Consider the following 18,926-nt stretch of genomic DNA (forward strand, 5'->3'; position numbering starts at 1 on the left):
AAAAAAAAAAAAAAAAGGGCAGAAGACCTAAATAGACATTTCTCCAAAGAAGACATACAGATGGCCAAGAGGCACATGAAAAGATGCTTAACGTTGCGAATTATTAGAGAAATGTAAGTCAAAACTACACTGAGATATCACCTTCCACCAGTCAGAATGGCCATCATCAAAAAATCTAGAAACAATAAATGCTGGAAAGGGTATGGAGAAAAGGGGACCCTCCTACATCGTTGGTGGGAGTGTAAATTGATACAGTCACTATGGAGAACAGTATTGAGGCTCCTTAAAAAACTAAAAATAGAGCTGCCATGTGATCCGGCAATCCTACTCCTGGGCATAAATCTGGAGAAAAACATGGTTTGAAGGGATACATGCCCCCATTGTTCACTGCAGCACTGTTTACGATAGCCAAGACATGGAAGCAACCTAAATGTTCATTGACAGTTTGAATGGATAAAGATGTGGTACATATATACAATGGAATATTACTCAGCCATTAAAAAGAATGAAATAATGCCATTTGCAGCAACATGGATGGACCTGGAGACTATCATACTAAGTGAAGTAAGTCAGACAGAGAAAGACAAATATATGATATCGCTTATATGTGGAATCTAAAAAAAAATGATACAAATGAACTTATTTACAAAACAAAAACAGACTCACAGACAGAGTACAAACTTATGGTCACCAGGGATGACAAAGGGTGGGGGGAGGGATAGATTGGGAGTTTAGGACTGACATGTCCACACTGCTATATTTAAAATAGATAACCAACAGGAACCTACTGTATAGCACAGGGAACTTTGCTCAAGTCTGTAAGAACCTAAATGGGGAAAGAATTTGATAAATAATAGATACATGTATATGTATAACTGAATCACTTTGCTGTACACCTGAAACTAACACATTGTTAATCAACTATAACTCCAATATAAAATAAAAATTAAAAAAAATATTTTAAGCTCCAAAGCATTGAATAAATTCTGAGATGTGATTTGTGAGGGAAAAAAAAAAAGAGAATTACAGGTCAGAGTGGTGGAGAAAATAGTATAGATGTTAAAAATATCAAAGTTTAAATTTTTCGTAAGTCACAAATCTATAGTATTCTTGGATTCTAAGTGTACTGCTGGCTAAGATTAATGAAGGCCACACTTAAATAGTTCACAGATTGGTCTGTTAATATCCAGAAGGACTAAAGTAATTTTCTTTGGTCCTGAAAATACCAGCCAATAACCTCTCATTAGACTGACCCTTCTGGATTCTAATCAAAGCTTATTTAACTGTCATTTGTAGGATTCAGCCACAAGCCTGTCAAATGTTGAGAAAGCATACTGTTCTATTTTTTTCTACTACTTGATTTAGCACAGACTATTTGATCCATTTCAAGGGCAACCCAAATAAGAGAAAGGTTGAGGTGCTCTTAAACTAATACTTGTTCAAAGATGGAGATTTGGACTTGTTAGTAATACTGACCCATGTAAAATATAAAAAAATAGATTCCTGAGGAAAGTCAGGTGCTCTTCTTTATTCAGTGGGTGTGTAAGCAAATGTCTGGCACAGAGGTTGACTCTAATCTGGACGCTGTGGATGACAAGCAGCAGGTAAAGGAACAGCTGCCTAAGTGTGCAAGTGATTAGTCTTTGTTGCCAGATCACCTCCACTGCTCTTCATTTATGATTACTTCTTTTTGGCTGGAGGATATGCTGCCAAGCCGGCATCTCCTTCTCCCAAATGCCTTCTTTCTGCCAGTTTACAGGGGAGTGTTTTGGAGAAAAACTGCCAACACTTCCTTTCCCATCTTACAGATTAAATAAATTGCATCTGCTTAACACACACAGCCTCTGTTGGCCCAGGGAACCAGACAAGCTGTTTGGACAGTGACCTCAACTGATATTTTGTGTTCTAGAAATGTATTCAGTTGAGGAAGGGATACCACGAATGGCATGAAAACCTTGCTCTTTCTTGGGTTGCAACCTTGAGCCCAAGTACTGGCTCCACCACCTCTTACTAGCTGTGTGATCCTGAGCAAGTCATTGAACATTCTTTGTATCTCAATTTTCTTCTCTGTAACCGGAACAATAATCTTATTTGAGGTAAATATTGAAAGACCTCTACTTCCTTATTTAATGAAATACTAGTCAAAATCCCATTGTAATTTTCCTTTTTCTCACAGGGTGGGGGAGTAATACTTGTCAAATTTATCTTGAAGTTTCTCCAGGAAAGGAAAAATACAAGAAGAACCAAGAAATGCTTGAAAATGAATGGGGGAGACATGCCCTACCCAGTCAAAATAACTAAATGTGGTACTGCGGGAAGGTACATAAATCATTGAAAGAGAGAACAAAGAAAAATTTATATGTTGCATATACTAGAGCTATTTAAAATTAATAGTGACAGGGCATATTGTTCAATAAATGGGATGGGACAGCTAAATGTCCATTTGGGAAAAAAAGCTACAAGGTTTGATATTTTATTCTAGACTTTAGTTATTTCCTCCTTTATGAGCTTGGATCCCCAAATCTCAAGGGCTTCTTTCATCTAAAATAATACATTAAAGGCTTAAGAATTATCCACTTAGAGCATGACTTCCCTGGTGGCTCAGTGGTTAAGAATCCGCCTGCCAATGCAGGGGACACAGGTTTGTTCCCACATGCTGTGGAGCAACTAAGCCCATGCACCACAACTACTGAGCCTGCGCTCTAGAGCCCGTGAGCCACAACTACTTAGCCCGCATGCCACAACTACTGAAGCCCACATGCCTAGAGCCCGTGCCCCGCAACAAACAAGATAAGCCACGACAATGAGAAGCCCGCACACTGTAACGAAGAGTAGGCCCCGCTCGCCGTAACTAGAGGAAGCCTGCATGCAGCAACGAAGACCCAACGCAGCCAAAAATAAATAAATTAATTAAAAAAAAGAATTATCTACTTAGGTGACAGATGAAGGCATGAGAGTGGACAAGATCATTGAAGAAGAGCACCAAGGGGTCTGTGGTTGGAATATTGGGGCATACCTACATTTAGGATGGGGATGGAAGAAGTGGACCAAAGGTGGCCTGCATCAATGACCAACTTATTTTTTTAAGGTCATAGAACCCAAGGGAGGAAAGGTTTTAAACAAAGGTAGCTCGGTCTGTGCTCTGTGGTTACCTAGATGGGTGGGATGCAGGGGGAGGGAGGTCCAAGAGGGAGGGGATATATGTATACATACAGCTGATTCGCCTCGGTGTACAGCAGAAACTAACACAACATTGTAAAGCAATTATACTCCAATAAAAAATTAATTTAAAAAAATGAAGGTTGAAGAAGGTCATATGAAAAGAGGTTAAGATGATTGAAGGCTGGAAGGAACATTATGGGTTAGACATGTAGGACATGACCAGCTTTCCTCAAGAAAGAATTTTCCTAGTAGTAAGATTAAACCAGGGGCTTCCCTGGTGGCGCAGTGGTTGAGAGTCCGCCTGCCAATGCAGGGGACACGGGTTCGTGCCCCGGTCCGGGAAGATCCCACATGCCGCGGAGCGGCTGGGCCCGTGAGCCATGGCCGCTGAGCCTGTGCGTCCGGAGCCTGTGCTCCACAACGGGAGAGGCTACAACAGTGAGAGGCCCGCGTACCGCAAAAAAAAAAAAAAAAAAAAAAAAAGTTTAAACCAGCTTTCCTCAAGAAAGGAAATGACCAGCTTTCCTCAAGAAAGAATTTTCCTAGTAGTAAGGTTAAACCAGAATCAGTGAGGTGACAGCAGGCACACATTAACAAAGGATTCTTTCCATATATGGAAAGAGGTGGAACTCCAGCTTAATGGGGAAATAACTGGGGAAGAATTTCCAGAAGCAGCTGATTTCTTTGAACCTGCTACTAAGCTATAATACTCTATGTGCTAGACACTGAGCTGTATGTCACCAATTTCCAGAGCAAAGCTGCAAGGTCAACGTTGTTTTCACTTTACAGGTGAGGATTTGTAAGCCAGCATACAAACAACACGTACTAACTAGTTTGGGCTAGTTACTTAAGCATTCTAAGGCAGTTTTATTAAAGGAGGATAATGCTACCTACACCTTGACACTGTTCTGAAGATTAAATTATTGAATTATATATCTATGTATATACAAACGTAACATACATATCTATGTATGTACAAACGTGTACAAACACAAACAGAAATGTGTAGAATAGTACTTTGCAGGAACTTAATACATATTCCTGGTACCATACTTGAGAAAAATAGCAATGCGTAAGGTACAGTCATGGTGGCATAACTGAATTTAACTGCAGGCTTTCTTTTATGTGTACCCAGCTTTATTTTGAACAACCACCTTTAACATACAGGTTTCTCCTCTTCTTTTGTTAGGTATTGGATGTGAGTAGAGAAGGCAAAGAAGAAGTATTCTACGGGCCTACACTTCCTTTTGCTTCCAATGGAATAGCGGCATGCTTCCTCCCAGCTCCGTATTTCACATGCCCTAACCTTCAAACTCTTCAAGTGCCTCATCACAGGATTGGCACCATCTGAAAAGCCAGTGCTCTCTTAACAACCAGCATGAACACGAGGAAGAAAAAGGCCTGACTTTTGGATACTGGGCATGAAAATACTCAGTGCTCAATGCTTCCTTGTTTTGTTTTCTAGATCTTCTATTCAGATAAACATTAGCAAAAAATGAACAGTTTTCTAAAATACACATTATTGAAAACGCTTGTCACGCTTCTCAGTGTGTGTCAATATACAGCACAATATGTATGACTTTTATGGTGGTGTAGCTTAGTGCTAACTTAATGGTCCGTGGATCTTTTAAGCATTCTTTGTACACTTTGTCTAATCAGTGCTGTCCAGGACATTACCCTCTTAGTAAGGCAGTTTATTCCACAAGTACTGCCATCAATGATCTTAAAAAAAAATTGTCAGTACTTAATCTCTTTACTACTTAAGCCTGGGATTGTAATTTTTCTTTTAAAAATTTAACATTATACAGCCCTGCTGTATAAGTAGAGGCTCATCATTATGACATCATAAATTTTTAAATGCCATATTTTATTCAAGGTAATACAAATAATAGAAGTACACCAGAGCAGCAGATGGAATACCCAGATTTTTCACCTTGGTTGCTCTGTTACCTTGGGCCAGGAGCTTAACTTTACATTGCTTCAGTTTTCTCACTTTTTAAGGAGGGCAATTATTGATTTCCATATTAATTCAGAAGAATGTTTTAAGGATTAGGCAAATGCTCTGAAGTACTTTGCCTAAGGAGAAAAAATGTCACTCAAATTACAAGGTATTTTACTGTTTTAGAACCTTGTAACTGAAAAAGATTATTTTTGAAGTTTAAAAATTACTAGATAGAACTTGGAACACAAGCTATGAGATAAATGATTCTGAAAAGCATGTGAAAGAGACATGCTAATTATGAAAAAGGGAGTTTACTAAAGCCAAAGATTCCTAAACTTGTATAAACACTTGCCTAAAATAATAAGTCTCTCAAACATTTCATCTAAGCTCATTTAGTGAAAAATGACATTTTAAAGCTCAGAAAAAATTAGTTGTACTAATTTCGGTACCATAAAGTGCTCTGACATAAATTTGAACCTAGTATCAGTAGTTCTAATAAAAGTTTTTCCACTTTGTTAAAGGTTATGTCAATCTTGAGCACTTGTGGGATTCTTCTCTACCACCAATACATATTTTATTACTACCATTTTTAATAATGCATGAGAATTTTTTTAGGCTAGGTTTTTGGATTTGCTTTGTCTATAACAAAAAATAAAAAAATAAAACAACTCAATAATCGTATTTGAACATAAATTCAACAAGTATAACATGAGTTTTTCCCCTTAATCTTGTTAGGATAAGTCACCTTTATTAAAAGGAAGATTTTACTTTTTTTCCTTAGTTTAATCATTCAGCAATCCTTGCTTAATGGGAAATTGTCATTTTATTCATGTAACCACTTTTAGTAATCAGAAGTGAAAAAAAATATTTTTATTCCTAAATATAGAATTCACTAACTTTATATGATACCTAAAACATTAATTAAAAAAAATATATATATAAATAAAACTTTTGGCTATTTAGATTAAAGGCCGGGAAGGGAGACTAGGGGTAAGAAAAAAATGGTAAATTTTTAAAAGAACAGATTTTGTTTACACAAACAAAAAGCCTTAAGAATATTTGTACAGTTCTGAAAAGTGAAAATTGATAATTGACATTTAGAAGGAAAACAGAGAGTCTATTTAAAAGGTATAAACCATCTAAATTAAGTTTTTAAAATGCCTTACCATGTCAGGAAAATGGTCTCCAGCGTTTCAGAAATCTTTTCAACAAGGACCTAAACAAGAATTTCAGATTTACTAAAATTTTTACTTGACACACACATTTTCCATCCAGCAGTTTTACCTTATAAAACCTTAAAATCTATTTTTAATCCCAGACTCTCTACCCAATTAATGAAAGGGAAGGTCTAAAAGTGAACTTGCTTGAATGATAAACGGAAAGGCAGCCTGAGATTATTGTAATTTCTGTGTACACTTCTATTTATTTAAAACAAACGAGTATATATTATCAAACCTCTCCTCAGTGAACTTTAATGTATTATTCTATAATATTACAGAATTGAAGTCAGAATTTTTAAAAGTTTTACATAGTTTCCAGAAACACTTATAGACAAAGAACAGCATCCAAAGTACAGCACCCCTCCCCTAAAAAGAAAAAACTTAGATTGCTTATAATTCGATCCTTCCCTCAAATTACTGATCATAAGAGCTAATTAAGAAAAATTCTAGAAAACAATGTTTGGTCATATAAACCAAGGCCCACTGAAACTATTCAAATATATGTTCCCCATTTAAGTGAACTATCCTACAGTAATTCATCTTCCATTTTTACTCTTCAAAGTTAAAGACCATATTGTATTTATATTTAAATTATTAATTTGAATTTCCAAAAGACTATGAAGCTTCCAACAGTTTAAACATCATTTCAAGATTTTACTTTAAAAAAGAAAAAGCAGTAACACAGATATTAGCAGTGTTCTTACTCTAGGAAGAAAAGCCAGAAAAGACATGAATCTCTAAAATAAAATAATATGTATGTAAAATGCAATAAAATTCCTTAGATTTTTAAGAACAAAATGCCAATTGGTTATTTTTAGGGTGTTTTTCATCCTTTTTCTCTTCTCAGTTTAACCACATGTATTACACTGTATACCCTTCAGCCATTACGATAGCTGAAAAATTAACTTTTCTTTGTTTTAGCGGAGTATAAAAGCAACAGGAATAATAAGATAAAAATTATTCCTGTAGGTAACACGGTTCATTTTTATTTTGGTTTTCAAAGAGTCAATCTGTCATAAAGAGGCAGTTGAATAATCACAGGTGCAGTGTAAGTTGAATATATACATTTTTTATTATATCTCATTACTATATACACAAATAACTTAAAGCATGCATATGCCCAGAATTTTTCTAAAAGCACAATCCACAAATGCAATGAACTGGATAACTATCAGCACACCAAAAACTTCAGTAAGCAGAAGTTGGTAAGTTCATTTGGTACTGATTTTGGTAATCTTACCAAACATAGTTTATCACAGAATCAAAATATAAATCTCATATCTTATTAAATATGTGAAAGAATATGCTATTTTGCTAGCTTCCCAAACCAACTGTTTTAAGCAAACAAAGCACGTTATTTATACTAGCATACTCTATACTTGACTGACAAGGCAATATTTTTAACCCTAGGAGGAGTAGGCAGGAGATCAGTTTTTGGAAAATGTAAGGTTTATGTAAAAAGTCTATCAGTCAAAAAGCAGTGGTTTAGTACAGAGAACACAGTTTTCGGTGAGGTTTCTATGATATCTATCTTTTATCTTTGAAACACAAGTGCTATGTTACTGTGTAGGATTAGGGAAGGTACGTTTCCTAAAGGCTTTTCCCAACTGCAAAGGCTCATCAAATTTTTATATGATATATAATCCTAACAAAGGGGAAGTAAAAATAAAAACTGCCAAAGATTCTGTGAAAGTACATGGAAATGGGCTCATGTAATTGGTTAAGAACAAAGTAGGTTTAAAAATTTATGATGAAGCATGGAAGAAGATAAAAATAACAATGCATAATGAAAACACACACATAGTCTAACAACTCACAAATAATATTTTACTTACCCCCCAAAATAGAAAAAGTCAAATATGCTTAGTAAGAAAAGAAAAATATGCTAGGGATAAGTAAAGATATAAAAAGTTTTAAACTTTGCAACTCTTCTAATACAAATGAACAAAGTACTAAACGATTTTTGTGCAGCGACAATACTCCATGTTTTTTTCGTCCCCTATGGAAACCTAATTAAATGTTCAACTGAAATTTAAATCGTAACCAAATCTGTGTCTAATAAAGTCCTTTCATCACCCTGTTGTCTTTCAATCATCTCTTCTACACTCCATCTGATATTTTAAAGAAATTATTTGAGTGGAATAATTACATATCCAACATGTATATTTTAATTTTCTTCCTATTTAAGTGCCTTAAGGTTAGGTTTCTATAGAAAGGATGGTATTCTAATTGGCAAACTGAGTGAGGCCCACAGCGTAGAATGAACATGTCATTCAGAGAAAGCAGCTAAGACAGTCTGCTTTCCTGCTTGAGGTAAGTTTGGAAACAGAAGGTATAGCGTCAGATGGCAGAAGCCTCCTGACTGAAGGGCTTGAATGTCAGCTTATTAACAATGGGAAGTAAATGGAGGTCCTTGAGCAGAAAAGTAAGAAGAAGAAAAGTATTTTAGGAACACTAATGTCAAAACTATGTGAAGAATAAATTTCAGGAGTCCAGAGATAAGAAGGAGATTATAGTACCCAATAGAAAAATGTTTGGATGCATGAAATGGCAAGAAGAAAAAAATCACAAGAGGCTATAAGGTGATCAAATGAAAAGTGGGGAGCAATGAATCCAAGAAATGTCACGGCTAAGTGACTTGGGAAAGTGGTGTATTCTCTGGGTAGAAAATGAAGGCATGAGCTAGACTGGAAACGAAGATGATACGGGCAGCTTGACATGTTGCCTTGAGATTTCAGGAGAATCCAACTAGACAGGTTTAGAGAAAAATTAGCACTACAGATAGAAAAAAATTATAAGCTAGTTTTATCAGTTCACTACTACAAGAATGTTGAGACAGAGCAGGTGAAGGGCTAGATCTTACCAGTAGGGACAAGAAAGAAGAACGTGTATGTAGGAAGGAGCGATACTGCTGAGGAAGGGATCAGAAGATAAAAGAAAATGCAATGTCACAGAGGCCCCAAAGACCAAGAAAAATGAGAACACATTCCAGATTTGGCCCAAAGAGAATGGCCTACCTTACAATGGTAGAAGCAGCCGCCTCAGGGATTACAGGGTTTTTAGGGGAAAAGGAACATTAACGAAGCAAGTATAGGTACTCTTTAGTCTGGAAATGGAAAAAGACAAGACTATAGTAATAATTTACTGGTCAGTGAAGATTCTTAAGAAATGAAACAGAGTCATACATATTCTTTTTTTCTTCAATAAAACAGCTTCTTTAAAACTTTACTGATACATAAATTTAAAAATACATATATATATACATACACAGGTATTGTTACAGACTTTTTCTTGTTACTGATTTTTTTATGTATAAACTTTAGTTATTCTTAGTATCTACAGCTATACACCCTAATGCATGATTCAGCAGCAGATTTTCTTAACCCTTAAAAAGTTTCATAAGCTAAGGAGCAAGATTCTCCAAGATATCTTTATCAATTTCCCTTGGGGGTGAAAAAATATATATATACACACATATATATACACACACACACACACATAAACTCTTTAAAGGCATCCCATTAAATAGTTTAAATTTCAATTGCTATAACTTGCAAAATAATGCATCATTTATTTAATAAGTCACTATCGTAATGAAAAGAAACTCATTGCTATGAAGTCTTAGTAACCTTAAAGAGGCTTTCATTCATCCCATTTGTTGAATTAAAAACAGTTTATTTGGGGGGAAAATAAACCATTTATATGTCATGAAGTCCTTTAGACTTCACAGATTACAATTAGGAAAGGGCTATTATCTACAGTTTCCCGACTGCAATGCATTTCATTTTAAAAGATACTTCTTGAGTCAGAAAGGGTTGAAATGTTTTCCTGAAGGAATAGTAGAACCATGATAAACACTAGATACTCAAGAAAAAAAACAATAAATTATTTCAAACTTAGCAAACATGACATGTAAGAAAACATTGAAAAGAAGTGCGATCTTCATCTAGGACGTACCATTAGAGAAAGAGGAACAAAATTAGGAAGTGTTCTTCACCTTTGTGCATGAGATAGAGTGATCATGTCTGTACACCACCAAACAGAACATAGGTCAACAAATACTTTCACATACATTTAAATTATATGATTATAATTATAAATCAATTATCCCACTGATTCCTACCAGAACATTGTGAAATTTAAAAAAGGGTTATTATTCATTTTTCTCCATGAAGAAACTGAGGCTCAGAAAGGTTAAGAACTTGCTCAAGGTCAGAGCAAGAGCTGGGTTTGAGACCCAGGTGGGTTCCCAACACTAAGATTGGAGCTCTTTTTACCAAATAATGCTCATTAGAAAAAGGAGTCAAGGACAAAAGCCCAACTGGTGGAATGAATCTGAATGAAATAGTTAAAGGGTTGAGAGATGAGCTGCTACAGGAAACTAAACTGGCTCCCTTCAAACATGTAAGATGCTAGCTTATAAAAGGCTCTAATTGAAGAGCAAGGAGATAAATCAGCTGACTTCTCAGACCTCTTCTGTTAATTTTGTAAACTTAAAAATTTCCAGAATATTATTTATTCTCTTTTCTTAAAGGCTTTTGTTTATCCTCCTCCTGATCTGTCTTTTAATGACAACTCCAAACGAAAGGATGAGTAGAGGAAAACATCTGGCAACCGTTGGAACCCAAGTATTGATATAAACACTGTTGGCCCAAGTTAAAAAAAAATACATATTATCTGTATAATCATTTAGCCAGATTCAGTCTCATTCCTCATAGAGTTAAGTGTGCTTTGTAAGGATTTTATTAACTTGCCTCACGCATAGTATAAAAAAGGATAACAAATATACTGTTCTATCTCCTGACCACCCCTCCAAAAAAAACCCAGCATAGGGCAGCCAGGTAATTTGAAATAGTATCATAATAAAATATAACTCATAAGAAAAGAAAAACAAAACAGAAATAAATTACTCACAAGGCAGAAAGTCACATTACAGTAAAATGGCCATGGATCAACCAGTACAAACCTGCTTAGACATACACACATAACACTCCCAGTTAGGAAAAGTTTCTTTAGTTTCACTAAAACCTCTTCAAAATAGAATGCAGTTTTACCAAGTTCGAAAGCTCCTATAACATATTTAATTAACTTTTATTTCCTTATTTATATACTTTATACTTACAGGTATGAAAGGAAAAAAATCCTAGAAAGTATTTTTAACAGAACATTATACAATTAATTAAAAGTAGGAGTCAGAATGGTGCAAAGTGACTTTAGATAGTTATAATTAATATTGAGGATGAATCACAAAATAGATTTAATATTATCATCTTGTAGTCTCTGTATCTCATCTTGTCCCACTTGTCCTAGGTGAGATAAAAGTTTGCTATAGGCTTCCCTATAAAGAAAAAAGAAAAGAAGACAGATATATATTTACTACATTTTCCACTATTTTTCATTTAAGTCTTTACAGACTGAGCCTGCTTGAATGTCTACTTGTCTATACACACCATACACAATGTAATTAAAGTACTTTGACTCTTTAACATACTACTTTTGGACATATGAATTATAGTATGAGTAATGACCCTTCTAAAACAATCTCTTTAGGAAATACAGACTTATACCCCCCCCCCATGTTTCATTACTCTAAATAGTCCAGCATTATCTTCAGCTGGGTTGTAATCTATTAAAAAAAAAGCCTTGATCTATTTCTGACCAAAACCCATATTATCTAGTTGAGTCACTAATCTTATTCACTGGAACACACTCCAAATTTTTATAAGTGGAAAACAGGCCATTTCTAGAAAATGAATCTATATTTCATAATCATTGTCCAAAAGGATATAATCAAATTATCAAACATACCTTTGTGCAATATTTCTGCCAAGGCCCCATTTCTGCTCTGAACTCTTCAGAGATTGAGTAAGCGTTGAAATCAAGTGGATAACAACCTGTTGGTCCAATGCTGCTACTGTTTCTAAAATGCTGTAAATCTGATAATCATATCTCATACCATAATCCTCGATAAATTTCCTGAAAGTAAAACAAGTTACTTAGAATTACTTCTGGGGCAATTCCTTGGGCTGGTATCTGTATGGCAACAAGCTGTAACCTGAACACAAGAAAGATCATTTCATGTAAGATTACCATAAGGATTTAGATGCCATATGAACACTATTTAACACTTGAAAATAAAGAACAGACATGGCTTCAGTATGAGCTATGAACAGAGTGGTGGCTTTAGGAGAAAGGGAAAGGGAAGAGCTGGAATCCCAGGAGGAAGAATAAGGGGGAAAAATCTAATCTCAGGGACTTTTTTGCTATAGTGTGCATGATGAAATCTAGATGGTCAGGATGTAGAAGAGACTAAAACAGCAGAGTCCAGTTTCCTAGTTATTTTGTATATCTTTTAGTTATTGCTAACTCTAGATAAATCAAACAATATATCTATGAGAAAAGCAAGTTATTTGAAATAATTTTTATATTCTTTAACCGATCAAGAGACTTTAGACCCATAGAAGACCTTTTATTAATAAGAATTATATATTTTAATCCTAAAATTTCCACTCTCTCCCCCCAAGAAAATAAAAGTCACCTAGCTCAATAAATTGTACTTAACAAACATGCAATCTTTGTTCATATAAAATCCTTCCTCCTCTTAGGGTTTTACAGTTTTCATAAATCCAGTATTTATTTCAAATGATCACAATTTAAATAAACTGTAAACAACTGACAAGTGCCAACTATGTGATGAGAAAGAAAACTGAGGAATCAAAAATCTAACACAGAATGAAGGAAATGGACCCAAACTATTTATCACGGTAGTGCTAGGGTAGAGATACATGAAATAAAGGCGAACTGGTAGAAACTGTGAGAAAGAAATACTTAAAAGTACTGCCCTAACAGAAAGCATAAGACTCTATAGGGTGCAAGGCAGGAAAATAAAAACAAAACAGAAAATGTTTCTCAAGTTGCAGTTATTCTTGTGAAGGAACAACAGATCTACAAAGTCTATGCTTCACAATTACATACAATGGAGCTTTCTGGGTCCACAGCATCTAAAGTGAGTAGGAAAACCAGTGACAGGCACTTTCACAGTGGATCCTGAGTAGCATGTTTAGCAGCTCCAAAGCCTGTACACCTGTCATCATGACTCACGTTTCCCACTTTTTCCTCTTAAACACATGCAAGAATCTTCCTTACTAAATTCTCAGGTAATTTTACGTCAGCTCACTTATCTTTCTCCTTGGTACTTTTATTTTTTAATAAAACAACATAGCAAAACCAATGCCAAAAATACAATAATTGAAACTACAAACAAGTAGTAACACATTATGTTTTGGATAATTAGTTATTTAAAAAACATGTTGGCTGTCAAATGGCTGGCAATAGTCTTCTTGCCAGTTGGCATATTTTCCAGTTACCTAAACACAGAAGTCAGCTGGGTGGCAGGTTCTCCTCCTGACCCCACTTGGCAGGCTTTGACCATGTATTGCAGGTTCTCGGTGGCCAGCCTTTTAACTAGGAGGAAAATTTACAGCATTACACATTTTGTCTGGTTTGACCATCTGGATCCTCATTTTTATGAGCGCTCTAGATTTAGAAAACCACGTTGTTTTCTTAAAGTATCTACATGCTTTTTTGTTATTTTTCAAAGCGAAACAGTTATGAGCTTTTGTTTTGTTCTAAAGTCTCCCTATCTTCCATTTTAAGAAAATATAAAACACTTAACAAATCTATTTTTTACAACCCTGTAACTGAAAAAACACATGTGAAGATAAGTCTTTCTGTTAGAAAAGAGCCCATATTCAAAAACACTCCTGTATCCTAACCTTGCAAACACTGTTACATACTGATTAAAGATAACCTTTAATAATTCAGCTGATTTAGAGACAAGCAGGTTGATTTTTTTAATTCATAAGCATATTCCTCCCACTAACAAACATATATGTAGAAAATTAGAAACAGTTTACCTTCACTTAAAATTAGCAATATATATATATAAAATCAACTATTTGTGATGCTAATTTTGTTTTGAAAGAGAGCAAAGTTACAAAAAGAACATTTATGTTCTTTCAGTATTTAACCAAATCCTTTACAACTGTGCACTTGTACATAAAAACGGCAACAACAAAAAAAATCAACAAAGAATGTAGAAAATTCACCATGTTCCAAATGCTAATACATTTTTGTTATGCTGTTTTTGGAACATTAAATATAAGTAGCTGGGGAAAAAATTACTTTCTCTAAGAACAAGGAAAATTTAAGAAACTGTAATCCACTACGGCAAGAGTACAAAACATGTGATGCACATGAAGTTAAATTAATTAAAATAAAGTAGCAGATAATGTTTTCCATAGCATGACGATAGTGGATAAGGAAGATATAGCATACTTGTCTTTATTGAGCAAATAAGTTCTCATATTAGATGCAATCCTAAAGCCAATATAACTGTGTCTTTTTAAAGATGTTTTCTTGAAAAAAACAAAAACAAAACCCACAAGTTCTTCTGTGGAAAAAGTACCAGAACATGAAGAAATAGCCTTCACAAACTATTAACAGTAAGCATTGTTTTTTTAAAAATAACAGCTTTATTGAGGTATAATTCACACATGAAAACCAACCTTTTAAAGTGTACAACTCATTGGTTTTTAGTATATTCATAAGAACTTTGAAGTTATCACCACTATCTAATTTCAGAACATTTTCATCACCTCCCCCCAAAACCTTACACCTATTAGCAATCTTTCCCCATTTTCTTCCTCGCCCAGTCTCCGGAGGCACTGATCTTTCTGTCTCTATGGATTGTCTATTCTGGGAATTTCATATAGATGGAATCATACAACATGTGGTCTTATGTGACTGCTTTCTTTCACTCAGCATAACGTTTTTTTTGTTTTTGTTTTTGTTTCACTTAAAAACTTTTATTTATTTATTTTTGATTATACAATGCAGTGTTATCAACTATAGTTTCTAACCTATCCTTTAGATTCTCAGACCTTATTCATCCTATAACTGGAAGTTCATACACTTTTTTTTAAAACATTTTTATTGGAATAAAATTGCTTTACAAATAGTGTTGTTAGTTTCTGCTTTATAACAAAATGAATCAGTTATACATATACTTATGTTCCCATATCTCTTCCCTCTTGCATCTCCCTCCCTCCCACCCTCCCTATCCCACCCTTCTAGCTGGTCACAAAGCACTGAGCTGATCTCCCTGTGTTCCGCGACTGCTTCCCACTAGCTAGCTATTTTACATTTGGTGGTGTATATATATCCATATACACACCACTCTCTCACTTTGTCTCAGCTTACCCTTCCCCCTCCCCATGTCCTCAAGCCCATCCTCTAGTAGGTCTACGTCTTTATTCCTGTCTTGTCCCTAGGTTCTTCATGACTTTTTTTTTTTACATTCCATATATATGTGTTAGCATACAATATTTGTTGCTGTCTTTCTGACTAACTTCACTCTGTATGACAGACTCTAGGTCCATCCACCTCACTACAAATAACTCAATTTCGTTTTTTTATGGCTGAGTAATATTCCATTGTATATATGTGCAACATATTTATCCATTCATCTGATGATGGACACTTAAGTTGCTTCCACGTCCTGGCTATTGTAAAAAGAGCTGCAGTGAACATTGTGGTGCATGACTCTTTTTTGAATTATGGTTTTCTCAGGGTATATTCCCAGTAGTGGGATTGCTGGGTTGTATGGTAGTTCTATTTTTAGTTTTTTAAGGAACCTTCATACTGTTCTCCATAGTGGCTGTATCAATTTACATTCCCACCAACAGTGTATGAGGGTTCCCTTTTCTCCACACCCTCTCCAACATTTATTGTTTGTAGATTTTTTGATGATGGCCATTCTGACCGCTGTGAGATGATATTGCATCGTAGTTTTGCTTTGCATTTCTCTAATGATAAAAGATGTTGAGCATTCTTTCATGTGTTTGTTGGCAATCTGTATATCTTCTTTGGAGAAATGTCTGTTTAGGTCTTCTGCCCATTTTTGGATTGGGTTTTTCTTTTTTTTTTTTTGATAATGAGCTGCATGAGCTGCCTGTAAATTTTGGAGATTAATCCTTTGTCAGTTGCTTCATTGGCAAATATTTTCTCCCATTCTAAGGGTTGTCTTTTGGTCTTGTTTATGGTTTCCTTTGCTGTGCAAAAGCTTTGAAGTTTCATTAGGTCCCATTTGTTCTTATTTTGATTTCTCTAGGAGGTGGGGCAAAAAGGATCTTGCTGTGATTGATGTCACAAAGGGTTCTGCCTATGGTTTCCTCTAAGAGTTTGATAGTGTCTGACCTTACATTTAGGTCTGTAATCCATTTTGAGTTTATTTTTGTGTATGGTGTTAGGGAGTGTTCTAATTTCATTCTTTTACATGTAGCTGTCCAGTTTTCCCAGCACCACTTATTGAAGAGGCTGTCTTTTCTCCATTGTATATTCTTGCCTCCTTAATCAAAGACAAGGGGACCATATGTGTGTGGGTTTATCTCTGGGCTTCCCATCCTGTTCCATTGATCTATATTTCTGTTTTTGTGCCAGTACCAGACTGTCTTGATTACTGTAGCTTTATAGTATAGTCTGAAGTCAGGGAGCTTGATTCCTCCAGCTCCATTTTTCGTTCTCAAGATTGATTTGGCTATTCGGGGTCTTTTGTGTTTCCATACAAATTGTGAATTTTTTTATTCTAGTTCTGTGAAAAATGCTAAGGGTAGTCTGATAGGGATTGCATTGAATCTGTAGATTGGTTTGGGGGTAGTATAGTCATTTTCACAATGTTGATTTTTCCAATCCGAGAACATGGTATATCTCTGAATCTATTTGTGTCACCGTTAATTTCTTTCATCAGTGTCTTATAATTTTCTGCATACAGGGCTTTTGTCTCCTTAGGTAGGTTTATTCCTAGATATTTTATTCTTTTTGTTGCAATGGTAAATGGGAGTGTTTTCTTGATTTCACTTTCAGTTTTTTCATCATTAGTGTATAGGAATGCAAGAGATTTCTGTGCATTAATTTTGTATCCTGCTACTTTACCAATTCATTGATTAGCTCTAGTAGTTTTCTGGTAGCATCTTTAAGATTCTCTATGTACAGTATCATGTCATCTGCCAACAGTGACAGCTTTACGTCTTCTTTTCCGATTTGGATTCCTTTTATTTCTTTCTCTTCTCTGATTGCTGTGGCTAAAAGTTCCAAAACTATGTTGAATAACAGTGGTGAGAGTGGGAAACACCTTGTCTTGTTTCTGATCTTAGTGGAAATGGCTTTAGTTTTTCACCATTGCGTACGATGTTGGCTGTGGGTTTGTCATCCATGGCCTTATTTTGTTGAGGTAAGTTCCTGCTATGCCTACTTTCTGGAGGGTTTTTATCATAAGTGGGTGTTGAATTTTGTCAAAAGCTTTCTCTGCATCTATTGAGATGATCATATGGTTTTTCTCCTTCAGTTTGTTAAAATGGTGTATCACATTGATTGATCTGCGTATACTGAAGAATCCTTGCATTCCTGGGATAAACCCCACTTGATCATGGTATATGATCCTTTTAATGTGCTGTTGGATTCTGTTTGCTAGTATTTTTGCATCTATGTTAATCAGTGATATTAGTCTGTAGTATTCTTTTTTTGTGACATCTTTGTCTGGTTTTGGAATCAGGGTGATGGTGGCGGCCTCACAGAATAAGTTTGGGAGTGTTCCTCCCTCTGCTATATTTTGGAAGAGTTTGAGAAGGATAGCTGTTAGCTCTTCTCTAAATGTTTGATAGAATTCGCCTGGTGAAGCCATCTGGTCCTGGGCTTTTGTTTGTTGGAAGATTTTTAATCACAGTTTCAATTTCAGTGCTTGTGATTGGTCTGTTCATATTTTCTATTTCTTCCTGCTTCAGTTTCAGAACCTTGTGCATTTCTACGAATTTGTCCATTTCTTCCAGGTTTTCCATTTTATTGGCATATAGTTGCTTGTAGTAATCTCTCATGATCCTTTGCGTTCTGCAATGTCAGTTGTTACTTCCCCTTTTTCATTTCTATTGATTTGATTCTTCTCGGTTTTTTCTTGATGAGTCCGGCTAATGATCAATTTTGTTTACCTTCTCAAAGAACCAGCTTTTAGTTTTATTGATCTTTACCATCATTTCTTTTTCATTTATTTCTGATCTGATGTTTATGATTTATTTCCTTCTGCTAACTTTGGGTTTTTTTTGTTCTTCTTTCTTTAATTGCTTTAGGTGTAAGCTTAGGTTGTTCATTTGAGATGTCCCTTGTTTCTTAAGGTAGGATTGTATTGCTATAAACTTCCCTCTTACAACTGCTTTTGCTGAATCCCATAGGTTTTGGGTCACTGTGTTTCCACTGTAATTTTTTTCTAGGTATTTTTTGATTTCCTCTGATTTCTTCAGTGATCTCTTGGTTATTAAGTAGTGCCTTGTTTAGCCTCCATGTGTTTGTATCTTTTACAGATTTTTTCCTGTAATTGATATCTAGTCTCATAGCATTGTGGTCAGAAAAGATACTTGATATGATTTCAATTTTCTTAAATTTACCTAGGCTTTATTTGTGACCCAAGATATGATCTATCCTGGAGAACGTTTCATGAGCAATTGAGAAGAAAGTGTATTCTGTTGTTTTTGGATGGAAGGTCCTATAAATAT

The 18,926-nt window shown here is 35.1% G+C and overlaps 2 protein-coding genes across 10 annotated transcripts in view; one reads left to right on the forward strand and one right to left on the reverse strand.

The window, feature by feature from the left end:
* KLHL32 (kelch like family member 32) overlaps positions 1-8,399 on the forward strand; it is a 269,853-nt gene extending 261,454 nt beyond the window's left edge. For all 6 annotated transcript variants that reach the window (XM_073789446.1, XM_019929455.3, XM_073789445.1 and 3 more), the window contains one exon: positions 4,352-8,399. In XM_073789446.1, coding sequence (XP_073645547.1) covers positions 4,352-4,513 — 162 coding nt within the window. In that variant the 3' untranslated portion in view covers positions 4,514-8,399. The remainder of the gene's footprint in view (positions 1-4,351) is intronic.
* A 2,650-nt stretch (positions 8,400-11,049) lies between these two features.
* The window catches only part of MMS22L (MMS22 like, DNA repair protein), a 137,305-nt gene continuing 129,428 nt past the window's right edge, over positions 11,050-18,926 (reverse strand). For all 4 annotated transcript variants that reach the window (XM_019929451.3, XM_033867570.2, XM_033867568.2 and 1 more), the window contains 3 exons: positions 13,692-13,788; positions 12,133-12,300; positions 11,050-11,662 (listed from right to left, as the gene is read on the reverse strand). In XM_019929451.3, coding sequence (XP_019785010.1) covers positions 11,569-11,662; positions 12,133-12,300; positions 13,692-13,788 — 359 coding nt within the window. In that variant the 3' untranslated portion in view covers positions 11,050-11,568. The remainder of the gene's footprint in view (positions 11,663-12,132; positions 12,301-13,691; positions 13,789-18,926) is intronic.

Source organism: Tursiops truncatus, chromosome 12 (assembly GCF_011762595.2).
Source record: "Tursiops truncatus isolate mTurTru1 chromosome 12, mTurTru1.mat.Y, whole genome shotgun sequence".
Lineage (NCBI taxonomy): Eukaryota > Metazoa > Chordata > Mammalia > Artiodactyla > Delphinidae > Tursiops > Tursiops truncatus.